This window comes from Zingiber officinale, chromosome 6A, assembly GCF_018446385.1.
Source record: "Zingiber officinale cultivar Zhangliang chromosome 6A, Zo_v1.1, whole genome shotgun sequence".
Taxonomy (NCBI): domain Eukaryota; kingdom Viridiplantae; phylum Streptophyta; class Magnoliopsida; order Zingiberales; family Zingiberaceae; genus Zingiber; species Zingiber officinale.
Window position 1 is genome coordinate 148,072,434 of NC_055997.1, and position 14,635 is coordinate 148,087,068.

General features: G+C 41.0%; 1 protein-coding gene across 1 annotated transcript; it reads right to left on the bottom strand.

Moving 5' to 3' along the window:
• Positions 1–13,684: 13,684 nt before the first annotated feature.
• On the bottom strand, positions 13,685–14,635 carry LOC121995471 (UPF0496 protein 4-like). Its single transcript, XM_042549203.1, has one exon. It carries the CDS (start codon positions 14,633–14,635, stop codon positions 13,685–13,687), a length of 951 nt encoding a protein of 316 aa, XP_042405137.1.

Consider the following 14,635-nt stretch of genomic DNA (forward strand, 5'->3'; position numbering starts at 1 on the left):
TGGTGATTGTGTGTCTCAAACATCTCACAGAAGACAACCAAAATACGCACTACTGATCTTCACATCTAAACGTTTCCATCGAAACACCTCTAGAACTATGCAAAGATGATGTGCGTGACTCACCGCGGATCCGAAATAGATCACATCATCGTCAACAAAGACAATGGAATCCGATCCAAACATCCTGGGAAATACCAAAATCATCAAGTCTCTGAAAACATCTAAGACTCTGCAAGACCTAATTATAAAACCAAGATACATAATGTCCGTATCACAGACGTTTCTAACCATAACATCCCTGACAATAAATCTGAAATATAATCACCAACAATACAAATCATCAAAGAATAGATCCACTAGTGTGAGAGCAACGCTCCATCACAGAAAACACCACATGTGTGGGAGCAACGCTCTACCACAAGAAATCCTCAATATGTGGGAGCAACTCTCCACCACAAATAATCCAAAATATGTATCCACAATAAATATGGGAGCAATGCTCCGCTACAACTAATCCGTAATATGTGGGAGAACAAACCTAAGTGCCCAAAGCACCTAACTATCTAACCAGAGACTATCTGGGGTCGCTCTACCACAGATCACTGTGGGCAGCCAAAGGTATAACAACCTAGTAAGCAAATCAAATCCATAGTCAACTCTATCATCATCCTAGTGGGTCGGTCACCCACTAATAGGAGAATTAGTTGACAGGGTAATACAACCAATAATATAATATACACACTCAACATTTCACATTCAACATAGGTAAAATCATAATGATGCTACCAACCATACACCTGACACACGTGCACACACCACATAGGTATGATCAACATAATCTTCCAATTATTATACACCAAACACACCCACAACTCAGGTATATTCAGTATGATACTTCCAACAATACATACCGAACACGTGTGCAAAAATCAGCATAGGTAAAATCAATAATACACCTCAAACAACACTCACATGACATATATACACATATGCCAAGAGTATAACCAACATATACTTCCAATAAAGCATACTAAACCCAGGTGCACTCACAAATCAAACATAATCAAAAAGATACCTCAGATACCACACTAAACACATATGTACATATCACAACTCAAATTAAATCGACAAGATACCTCCATCAAAACACCACAGATGTACTTATGCTACAACTCGAATTTAATCGACAAGATATCTTCAATAATACAATCAGACACGTACATCTAACTACATAGCTAAAAATTCACAAGGAACCTATAATAACCATATCAGAACATGTATACAAATACTACTCGCAAATGGCAGTCTATCACAGGACTCCTACAACACATGACAATCATATGAATAATCAACATACTTAACCCAATCAACCTAGCATTCCCTATGTTACCTTCCAAGTTATCCAACCAGGTACGTACAGTCAAAAATTAAAGTACCCTATGGAATAAGTTACATCGATCTTCTTAAAACTATCCAAGCTGACAATGGTATATGACTAAATCAATCCTTTCCACGTCAGTACCAAACATGTACTCAAAGGTGCTCTAGATACATAACTAAGCACAAATAATCTAAAGGTCCGAACCTCTAAAAATAGAGTATGGCAATCCTCTACTGATCAACCAACAAAACTAAATCATTCTTCTACTAACTAATCAAGAATACCTTAATCATCCACAAGCAACTAAGGTATATCAAACCATGACAACCCATCTCGACAAACGTAAATCAGTCTTCTACTGACCGATCTAATAAGAGTAAATCAATATTCACTAATGAAAATTAACTAAGATAAAATGGTATACTACAATATCAAATAACTAAATCAGTTCATGGGTCAATTCAACACTAATTACATCAACTCAAACTAGAAAATGTCAACCCACATAATGTCATATGTATAAATGTGTACGACCCAAAAGAAAAAGTCATAATTCAAGAACATCAAGATACCCTCATTTTTATCCTCAAAAATATCAGCCCATATAATATCAAATGAATAAGTCTCTACTCCCCATGAGAGCAAGTTAACATTCAAAACATCAATCATTATTTATCCACATAGTCCAATATCAGAGGAAGCAATTATCAATTTTTATCATCCTGTTAACTAACCACAACTAACCAGATTTATTAAAATCTCATAGGCACACTCAACCGTAAACTCTTTAGCACCCGATTTATCATCTGATCACCAACTATAATCATCAAACCTATGAATAATATACATGACACTCACTATGTCACCATCAACGACAACCCAAATAATAGATCATCAAAATATTTATCCACTAATAAATCATCAAAACAAATATCTAGTAATAGATCATCAGACAACCACATAACATTTACTCTCATAAATCAATAGAAATCAATATATCGGATACCCTAAACCTCAAAATATCATAAATCATGGATGATACCACTAAATTGTCACAATATCTGATCTCACAATATCCCTCAACCTCAAACCATTCTCAACAATGATCAAACATGATAACTCCCAAATGACCAATTTTCATCATATCGGGTATCCTAATATCCAAAAGATATGAGTATAAAAACTCTACTGGCTAAGTCAACAGGAATATATAGGTATCATCCACTACCCATCAAACAATATCAGAGGTTGGTATGTGCCTCCATCTCCTACTAGTAGTAATAGAAGCTGAAACTACTGATGGTATGATATGAAAAATCACCAGAGACTATAATCCTTGATCTCTATTAAAGTCAACCATGCTCAATGGCTAACCCATCACATGAAATATGTGCTACAACAACCAGACATATACTAAATAAAGAATGCTAATACATGTCATAAACTATAAAATTAAACATCATACCTATATGCCGTCTGGAGATGTTCCATCGCTGTCCAGTCCCCAACTTCTGACCTCAAAATTTCGAACATGAAAATCACCGAAAATTCATATAAATCTGAAACGGAGTCTATAACATATACATAATGAAAAATCCGTGAAATCCAAAATAAATACCCAGTTTGACTCGCAAACTTGGGTTAACAAAAAAAAAATCTAGAATACCAAAAGCAGGTATCATAACCTGCTCTGATACCAATAAATTGGTATCAGATAAATCTCGAAAATTCATAATACAATATACAAACAAGTATTGCCAAACTTGGCGCTCTGATACCAAGTAAACAAATTGGTATCAGGTTATCCCAAATATCCAAATTACGAAAACAAAGATCGTAAAACTTAAGCTCTGATACCACTAAATTGTCACGCCCCGGAGGAGTCCCTGTCCGAAGAAATTTCGGCAACATCTCCCCTGTACGGCGGACAATCTGAAACTTCCAACATATCCATATACCTCAGCCATATGCGACTGGAATAATAACAGTAAATAAAACACAACCACACAAACATCCACGCAGTTATATATAATCAAACAAAGCAGTAATACTCTGACTCGAAAACCACTCTACTCAACTACACTCGTAAAACACAAATCCGACAAACTTACCTCTTCTGCCGTCCAGGCAAGCATGTAGTAGAAGAAATCTAAATCATACGAAAATCCATCGATCATAAGAGTCCATACAATATCCAAATCCTCAAACAGAATAAGTCTAACACAGTCTAAATAACAAACCAAAAGATAAAAAAAACAGCTTGTGGTCTGCAGAGGACTAGCAACTGGAACTCTCTCCCGACATCATCAACCTGAAAAATAACAACAATGGAGGCGGGGTGAGTCCAAAACTCAGCAGGTACAACTGATATACAAAGTAAGGAAATAACACCTAGCACTAATCATGCGTACAGTCTCCTGATGTAATAAAGGTAAATGCAAACTGAAGTAAACAGGAGAATACTGTACTAACCAGGACCTGAGTATAAGGACAAACAGTCCGAGTGATATGGAAATCCTGTATGCATGTCAAACATAGGTATCCAAACAATATGCAACATATAAATGTAGCAAACACAAACACACGCAATAAATGCATCATGCATATGATGCCAATGATGCGTCCTGGTCACCCCTGACGCCAGTCGATCATCTCACACAATAGTGAGGCCAAGTGGGTAGGGCTGTGACAACCGTGCACTCTGTCGTCACTACTCCTGATGAGTGACCGAGTGGACGGGATGCTGTCGGAGTACACCTATCCTCCTACCCCAAATCATAAATGGGAGAGCGCAATGCTCTCATCTCCCGGTACACGATGACGGGGAGGAATCCCTGCCGGATAACACGTTGTGTCACACTACCCATGAGCGGACCAACGGTGCCTAACAGAGTCCCTGCTGCAACACACTCTGCCTGAATCGACCACTAATCCATGAGTGGTGGTGTGTGCAGATCCATGTAACTGGCGATGTGCTCACAATAATAGAGCGAACTATCGCACAGCATGCAATCATGCAAATGGTGCATGGCACTAACCACAACATATCCTGACCTAATCCATATATATATAAGTGCATCATAGGTCAACGAATCAAATCAAATCAAAGGTACACAAGGTATAAAACCTAGGTCCTGAACATGGTGAAACATGGTATATCACTACCCCTATAAGCATGTATCAACAGGTAAGGAATACATGAGATGCAAAACAAACAATCAATCAATCATGTAACAATTATCGGGTAGTGATTAACCGGAACAAATAAGAAACATAATTAATGCAATTTGTTATATTCACTACTATGTATATCAAATGACATAAGTCAAAAGTACCCGCCTCCGATAAAATGGTTCAATCCGGTAATCAAGATACTCGTCGAGATACCGTCTCGAATCAGAGTCATGTGTTATCAACAAAAAGTCTAGTTTAGCTAATTCTATCATACAACAATTAGCCAATTACATTCCAAATCCAATTAAGAAATTCTAAATTGGATCCAACTAATCAACACAACACAATTAACGAACCCTAATTAAATAAAATCAGTGGGTCCACTAGGGTTAGTTCCTTAACCCAAATCAACACCACCATCGAACATCTAGGGTTGGTTTCATTAACCCTATTTACACCATCAATCAAAATCAACTAACATATTTGATTGTATTCATTAAGTCTTACCTCTGGATCAAACAAAAGGAAGATCACAGCGGTTAGTGCTCTCTCTCCAACAATGTCTGCAAAGGAAATCACCATATAAGGTCTACCCAGAATTTAATATAATTAACCCTATGCTTACATAACAAAAATAATACCAATAGCTCAAACCATCTAAATCATCAAATTCATCTTCCCAAACTCACCTCAATAGATTCCTAATTTTCCTCTTTTCAACGATGGCAGCAGATCCAATCAAATGCTGGGTGGTGACATTAGGTCAAGTTGCTGCCCAACAAATCAACATTTCTAAAATCAGGCACCTAACATAGTTAAATGCCTAAATCCACAATGAATTCCTCAACTAAATAAGACTAAATCAATGTTTACCCTAAACTTGTGTCGGTAGCTTTCTTCCTGCCGGCATCTGATGACGAAGAAGGATGACCCGATAGAGAGGTCTCAGACACGGCTTGAAGGGCTTCGACAGATCTAGGGCAGATCAGAAGGGCTCTGCCCCACAACAAAGAACTAAGCAGTGGTAAATGCGGCGACGCTGAAATCTCCACGGCAAGGGGTGACGGGCGCCGGTGACTAGCTAGGCACAAGCACAGAGGAAGATGACCAACGCTGCTCCGTGCGTCGCCGGCGGCAGTGGCGACGGCAGTGCGGCCCGGCGCTAGGGCACAGGAGAAGAAAGTCTCGGCCGAGGAAAAGTAGGCGGACGGCGGTGTCGCGCGGGCACCGAGACAGTGTCGCTGTGGTGGCGGCACTAGAGGAGAAGCCTAGGGCACAGCCGCGACTGGTGACGGACCTGGTGGCCGGCGCTCCTTTGCTGAGGGCAGGCGGCCGACGGTGTGCGGTCAGCGCTAGGGCTAGGCACAGAGGAGGCGACCGTCAGCACTTCTCTGGGCGCGCGTCGGCTGTGGCAGTGGAGATGGGCGTCGTGAGGAAGGAGACAGATTCGACGAGGATGAAGAGGAGGGGGACCGCTTGGGATCGGGGGAGGAAATTAGGGCTCGTGGGGAAAGAATAAGAAGAAAGAAAAAAGAAAAAAGAAAAGAAAAAGGAAAAGAAAAAGAAAATAAATCTTTTCCTCATTAAAACAGGGTAGCCTAAACAGGCTTTTCCGGGTCCTGTTTTTATCCCCGTGAACTCATCCATACAAGCTCCGAAAAATTCTCGAAAAATTTCCAAAAATTCCGGAAAATTCCCTTATTAATATTCCCTATTTTTCTGGTATTTTACAATTATTGTTGAGCACATCGCCAATTACATGGATCTGCACACACAACTACTCATGGGTCAGTGGTTCTTATCAGTCAGGGTGTGTTGCAGCAGGTGCTCTATCAAGGGCTATGTTGGTCCACTCATGGGTAATGTGACGCAGCATTATAGCAGGACAAAGATCCCTCCTCTGGACTTGCTCAGGGAGATGAGAGCATTGAGCTCCCCGACTTATGATTTGGGGTAGGAGGATAGGTGTACTCCGATAGCATCCCGTCCACTCGGTCACTCATCAGGAGCAGTGATGGCAGAGTGCACAGTTGTCACAGCCCTACCCACTCGGTCTCACCATCGTGTGTGAGACGGCTGACTGGAGAGTAGGGGTGACCAGGACATGTCATTGGCATCATACGTATTGATGTATTTATTGCTTGTGTTTGCTGTACTTGTATACTGCATATTGGATGGATGCATTTGTTTGACATGCATACAGGATTCCTATTCCTCTCGGTTGATTATCCATACATCAGGTCTTGGTTAGTACAGTTTTCTCCTGTTTATTTCAGTTGCATTTATCATTCTTATATCAGGAGACTGTACGCATGATTAGTGCTAGTTGTTATTTTCTTACTATGCATATCAATATTACCCGCTGAGAAGTTGACTCACCCCGTGGTTATTATTATATTTCAGGTTGAGGTTGTCCGGAGAGTTCCAGTCGCTAGTCCCCTGCAGATCGCGAGGATGTATTTTTATCTTTTGATTTTCTTATTGTACTTTTTAGACTTGTTCTAGTTTTGACACTTGGATATTGTGTTATCTTGATTGTCGATGAATTTTTATTGGATATGTTTTGCTACATGACACCTGGATGGCAGAAGAGGTGAGTTCGTTGTGATTTTGTATTTTATGGGTGTAGTGGAGTAGGATATCGGATTTAAGCTTTATGGGTGTAGTTGAGTAGGATTTTTTAGATGACTTTTCTTTATCGTTACATTAGTGTAGTTTTACTATTAAACTGCGTGGTGATTGCTTATTTTTAAATATGTATGTTCCGGCTGTGTTGGCCGAGGTATCTGGATGATGTAGTAAAGTTTCATATTGTCACCCGTACAAGGGAGATGCTATCGGAATTTCTTCTAGCAGGGACTCCCCCGGGCGCGTGACATATATTTTTCTCAAATACTCATTATCTCTTATTGATTCTGACTTGAGCGTCGGAAAACTAACACCAGAGACCTCTTTCCTGATTTTAATTTTATTTTACAAGATTGAAGTCCTCATCCCATCAATAATCATCCTATCCTGGACTTTTCAACTTTCTTCATTTGGACAAGATCACACACCAAATCAATTCTTACCTATTTTATTTTATTATTGCTAATCTATGTGCGGTGGTAAGAGAAAAAAAAAGGATTAATTGACCCAAATCAACTCTTTCCTAGCAACTTTGCTCTAAGATACGGTGGGCAAATTCAGTGGGAGTAGATGGCGTGTTGTTGTGCCCTTTAATTATTTAATAGAATCAATAAACACAATTTTAAAAATTAGTTGGCGAGAAGGACGGCACGGGAAGGGAGCCGACGAGCTCGGTGCGTCCAAAGGACGAAAGAGATGCGGAAGAGTACACCGGTGGACGAGAAGAACATACACGATGTTCGAGGGACGAGAAGCCGGAGCGGAAGCCTGCTTGAGGAGAAGGTCGAAAATTGGGTTTGGGTGAGCCCTATTTCAGTTGATCGAAATCACTCAAGCGATCGGAGCTTCGGAAGAAGAAAAGGAGTTAAAAGGAGCTGGAAAAGCAAGCTTAAGGCGCCCTCAACGTAGTGTTGAAGGCGCCTTCGTCACTTCAAGCGGAAGGGCGCCCTCTATAGTGTCCAAGGCGCCCTCAAGACTATTGAAGGCGCCCTCGACCAGTCAAACTTGACCATTTACGAGTGGATAAAAGTTTATCCACTCGCCTAGCCTTGGAGGCGCCCTCCACCCCTTGGGAGGTGCCCTCAAGCCTTTAGATAGAATTTTCAGGAACTATAAAAAGGCCCTTGGAGATAGGAAATAATCAATCAACTCTTGTACTAACTTCTTAGCAACTCTTAGAGCTTTCAATGTGTAAAAGACTTCTCTACCTTCAAAGAAGGAGATTCTTAGTGAGCTGTTCAACCGCCTTGGATTAACAACCACTCAGGTTGTAACCAAGTCAAATCCCTGAGTCTTCTTTAGTTCTATTTATTATTTTATTATTGTTACACTTAAAGAGTTGCAAGATCGAGGAGGGTATCGTTTTCTTTTTTAGGTAATTCACTTCTCCCCTCTTGTCGGCCCGTTACGCCAACATATGATACTTCTGACAGACCAATTGTGAAGCTGCGTCGAGATAGTCCGATCGACTCTTGTATTTCTTGAGCTTTGGAGGGTTCGACGTCTCTAATTGTTATCTGGTCGGGAAGTCCGACCGCTCAGGAAAGCGAACGAAAAAGTAGTATTCCCTCTAATGTTTATTGGAGGATGACATCTTATCGAAAAAGACCAAGCCCACTCAGTCTTGGAATAAGAAGGTCCCCGGCTCGAAAAATTTGGAATAATAAAAATAATGAAAGAGCCGAGGAGTAAAGGGAATGTCATGCAGACGGAATAGAATGACGACCCCGCATAGCATCTGAAAGGAGTTCGACATTAGTTGATGGAGAGAAATACGGAAATATTTACAAACAGTAAAAAGAAAGGGTGGATCGAGAATCACAGACCGACAATAAATTGGTCCCTAAAAAATGTTACAAAGTCGGGCGGTTCGTTCGAATAGTCAAAGGCAGAGGGTAGACCAATTTGGTAGTTAGGCGGAATTCCTAAAGCATCTCTTAAACTCTCAACATCGCCTTCGTTCAACCTGGACTCAAGGGATGTATACCAGAGCCCAGGGACAGAGGTAGGAGGCTGTGAGGAGCTTGCCATGAGATATAAAGTCGATAGGAAACCAAGAAGTTCGATTGAGAAACAACACTACGAACACTGAACATATTCGATTGAAGGGAAGTGGAAGCTTACTAGGAAGATTGCAAAAGTTTGCCGGAGAAGACATAGGAAGATTGCTAAAGATTGCAGGAGAAGACGTAGGGCACAGTGACGCTGTGATGCTCACTAACAAAGATGACAACAATAAGTGAGGAAATCAGAGAAGCAAGGCAGATTATAAACTTCGCGGCTGATCGACTTCAACCGTTTGATCCGGCAATACGAAAACCTAGAAGCAGATCCAACCATTAATTTTGAAACGACGCACATCATGTGACAAGCGGATATCTACCTGTCACATCGGGCATGCGGCGGCAGTGGTGACCACGTGCCATTCGGTCATCGGGAGCATTTAACGAGCTTAATTAAAAAGGGGATAGCCGCGTGCTCTGCCATATCTATCAAGGATTTGCACGGACTTTAGAGATTTGGATGACATCAGCCTAAACGACGCTTGCGCGAGGAGAAGAGAATTTATCAAGTGTTGCTGCTCCTCTTCTCGATTGGCGCGAAAAATAAGCCATGGACTGATCAATTGACCGATTATAGTCCAAGCGGACATTTGGGTCGATTAGCTTCAGAGTTACCTAAGACACAGCTTGTTCAATCAGTCGGACTTATAGTCTCCTTCGACTAGACTTGAAGGGAGGCTTGTGTGATGCGGTAATAAGGGTCCACCTGTCACAAGTCAGTTGATACGGTGTCGGTCAAAGTCAAAGCTGTCAACGCCGGAGCTTACGAAAAGAATCTTAGCCAAGGTGGCTATCTGTTTATTCCAGTCGGCAAAGGCATAGGCCGAGCGGATCACCCAGACCCGGTCGGCAAAGATATAGGCCGACCGGATCACCCAGACGGTTAGACTAGCGGATCACCCGACTAGTCAAACGAAAGGGCATCATGGGCCGGTCGGACAAATGAACAGACTAGTAGCCGGATTATTTCGGTCGGGAGGAAAGCGAGCCGTTCGGATCACCCATCCGACGCAAGGAATGACATTACACAGAAGGGGAGAGAACACTCCATCTATCATTAAATATAAAGAAGCTAAGACAAAGAAGTGTTGGAGTGTATACTAAAAGCCTAGCTTTTGTAAACATTTATTTGTTAAAATAAAAGAATCACATTGGTCAATATCTGCATTTATTTATTAAATGTAATTGTTCAATTAATTTATATAGTAGACAACATGGAGTGTGGTGTCACACTCAGAAGATCATGTCGTCGGTTCTCTATAAATTATAAACAGTTGCTCGCGACTAAGATAGAAAGGAACAAACTATTAGTATAATCGTAGTGTAATTAAGTATTAGTTTATCTTGACTAATAAATTACACTAATACACTTTAAGTGTATTGAGTAGGATCATTTAGGTATGTTCTTTTTGTACTGACTTAGTAAAAGAACTAAACCTTAGTTATTATGGAAGTGTGTACTCTTAATCCTAATATAACAACAAGCACATATATTTAATATTTATTTCTTTGATTTATCAAAGAGTGAGGTTTAGCTCGATAAATCAATATGTCTGATAAGTTGGGAAATGATATTACTTATAGTGTGTGTTGTTGATTATAGAAGAAATCTGTGTCCTAGTTATCTAGGTTGAGAATGCCCCCAAGAGGAGCTCATAAGGATTGTCATGTTAAACCCTGCAGGTGGACCTAGTCCGACATGACAATAAAGTTGAGTGGTACTACTCTTGGAGCTAGATATTAATTAAGTGAGTTGTCAGTAACTTACTTAATTAGTGGGCATTCATAAACTTAAACACAGGGAGACTAACACACTCATGATAAGAAGGAGCCCATAATGTAATTTGGGATTGGTGCGGTAGTGCGGTAATAACTCTCTAGTGGAATGAGTTATTATCGATGAACTTGAGTTGTGTGTTCTGGGCGAACACGGGATACTCAAGCTCATCGGAAGGCCAAAATCAATTTCTCCTCTAGGTCCCTGTCGTAGCCTCATTATAGCCTCAAGTTCATCCAAATGTAAGGCTCTTCTTGGTGTCCAAGAAGGGGGCCGGACCATTGCTTGGTGACCAAGCAATGGCCGGCCACATCCTCTTGAAAGGGGCCGACCCTATAGCTTGGTGACCAAGCTTGCAGGGGCCGACCATAATAATTCAAAAAGGGAGGGTTGTTTTGAATTTTTAAAATCTTCTCTCTGTAGAAAACTATAAGTTTTAAAAGAGAGATTTTATTTTTTAAAACTTTCCTTATTTGAATTATGTCACATGTTTAAATAGAGAGTTTAAAAGATTTTAAAACTTTCTTTTTTTAATCATCCTCATGGTTTAAGAAAAAAAGGGAAAAGAAGTTTTAAAATTTAAATTTTCTATCACCATGTTAAAAAAGGAAATTTTATAAGAGAGTTTTTAAATTTTAAAACATGGTTTTAATTTTTAGAAACTTTCCTTTTTTAACTTATACTTTAGGAAAAAGAGCTTGTAAATTTTATAAGAGGATTTCTTCTTGTAAAATTTTTAAAAAATTATTTTTCCTTTCCTTTTAATTGTGGCCGGCCACCTTACTTGGTGCCCAAGCAAGGCCCGACCAATAGGATTAAACTAATCTCAATCTTAAACCAAATAGGATTGATCTCAACCATTGATTGGTGATTGATTCAATCAAGAGGAAAGAAAAGGAAAAATAAAAAGGAAAAAAAGAAAAACTCTTGGATGATTTTATTTTTTGTAAAAGGTTTTTCCTTATTTGCCTTGGGCAAGTAATATAAAAGAAGTGGTGAGGGGGCTTCATGAGACACAACTCTTATTCTTTTGCTTGGGTGATCTCTTGGTGGCCGGCCCTCTCCCTTCTTCCTCTCTCTTTGCTCTCTTCTCCTTGGTGGTGGTGGTGGCCGGATTTTAGAAGAAGAAAGAGGAAGCTTTTGGGTGGTGTTAATCTTGGAGGATCGTCGCCCACACGACGTCCAAGGCGAGACGAGGAATACGGCAGAAGATCTCGAGGTCGTTAGCTTACAAAGAGAAGGTATAACTAGTAGTTTTCTTCCGCATCATACTAGTTATTTTTCTTTGTGTGAATTCTAAATACAAGAGACAATTAGATCTAGTTTATCGAATTTATTTTTCGATTTTGTGTTTTCTTCTTTTTCGAATTTGTGATTCGATTGTTCCTTTTGATTAACCTAGAGTTATTTAAGGAAATAAATATTAGCTTTTCTTAAAAGGCTTTGCCTAGGCGGTGGTGGTTGCTCCCATATCCAAGAAGGCCATGTGACTTGCCATGCAGTCCTGGAAGTCAATTTTGGAAATTAATATTTATGGAATTAATAACCTAGGTAGATTTGAATCAATAGTGTTAAATTCCGCTTACGATTCAAATGTAAACCATTAAGAACAGATAAGTTAAATTTGGAATCAATGATGTTAAGTTTCGTCTGCGATTCCTTATTTAACTTCTAAAGAATACAATAGGTTATTTAAGGAAAGGTTCGACACTTGTACAAAAATTTTTGTATAGTGGAACCGGTACGTTTTCCTAAGATTAACCAACAAGAAGAACACTCCATCTATCATTAATGTACAAAATTCAAGATAAAAAAACCTTTATCTGATAATTAATATCATTAAATAAGAGCAAATAAACGATCACTAAGAAAGATATAAAAGGATGCACCAGGTATGAGGAAAGACAAGATTTATCTTTTTCTCAAATACTCATTCTCTCTTTTGATTCTGTCTTGAGCGTCGGAGGGCCAACGTCAAGGACTCCTTCCCTGATTTTAACTTTATTTTATAATATTGAAGTCCTCATCCAGCCAATAGTAATCACATCCTCAACTTTTTAACTTTCTTTATTCGACAGGACCACACACCAAATTAATTCGTACCTATTTTATTTTATTATTGTTAATCTATCTACGGTGGTAAGAGAAAAAAATGAGGATCAATTGATCCAAATCAACTCTTTCCTAGCATCTTGCTCTATAATGCGGTGGGCAAGTTCAGTGAGTAGATGGATGGCGTGCTCTTGTGCTCTTTAAATATTTAATAGAATCAATAAACACAATTTATTATATTACATGAAAAACCGATGGATGCCCCCATAACACTCCAAGACACCAATTAATTTCCAATTTGTTCGACTGAATTGATTGACCACGGCGGCGAATGCTAATCTATGAAAAAATTTTATAGGACATTAATCAACTGAATATATAATACCCACTTAAAAAATTTTAAAAAAAAATAGAATACCTACAGATTAACAAGTGAGCTGAGAGTCGAATATATTGCATATGAATTTGTTTACATGTAAAATTGTGCACAAATATTTCTGCTAATATAACGGCCACCCAAAGGAAAATAACAGTTCATGATTATAGCAAAACTAGTTTTTTTTTTTCTGGGTGTTTTTTGATATTTGATTTTCCATATCTGCCGATCGATTAGTTGCAGGAGTCGACACGGAATGCTTGCGAAGTCACGTTCCTCAAACCCAGCGCCGAGCGGAACAGCCCGTTAACGGCGTTAGATAACTCATCCAACGCTTCCGTTAATCCGCCCGTGGCTTTCTCCGTGCTTTCCACGTATTTCCGTAACGTCGTCTCTGTATTCTCGTCGTCACCGTCTGTTGAGATCACGTCCGTCAAAGTCTTAACGGCGGCCTCAGCCGCATCCAGCTCCGCGGCGAACCTATCGCCGACGAGCTCGCACGAGATCGCGGCGGCAAGGTCGTTGTACTCTTTCGCCCAGGGCAGGTCGGAAGGGACACTGGCGGGGGTGAGCTGCTCGCTGCCGCCTAGGACGGCGACCAGGATGCCAGCGATCAGGGAAGAAACCGCCTCCACCGCGTAGATCACCCTCCGGGCGATCGAGATCTTTCCTCTTGGGGGGTTGGCTGGGGCCAGGGATCGCACAAGGCCGACGATCGACGGCTTGATCGAGCGACGGGCGCAGGCGGTCCACTCCACCAGCGAATCCCGCGCCTTCCGTAGCCTCTCGGCGTCGCGGCCGCCGTCGGAGGTGGCGATGGCGTGGATGGCAAAGCGGAGGTGGAGGCGGCGGCGCAGGAGGCGGTCGATCTCTGCGGAGGCGGCGTTGCAGATGTCGAGGAGGACGACGCCGGAGTCAAGGTAGCAGGCGAGAGTGGCAAGGTCAGAGGAGGAAGCGGAGGAGTCAGCCAGGAGGGCGGCGGCGGCGTCGAGGATGAGGGCGAGGACGCGGACGGCGCGAGCGAGCCAGGAGAGGGAGGAGGCATCGCGGAGCAGATCTGCGAGGCGGGCGGCGACTGTGTCTTCGAAGGGAAGAGCTAAGGACCCCGGAGGCGACTTCGGCGGAGACGAAGCGAAGAAGGGAAATCGTCGGCGGGCGGAGGCGTCCTTGTGCACAAATAACAT

What these genes read in the sequence shown, in the direction of transcription:
- LOC121995471 (XM_042549203.1), bottom strand. Translation starts at nt 14,635, where the DNA reads ATGTTATTTGTGCACAAGGACGCCTCCGCCCGCCGACGATTTCCCTTC.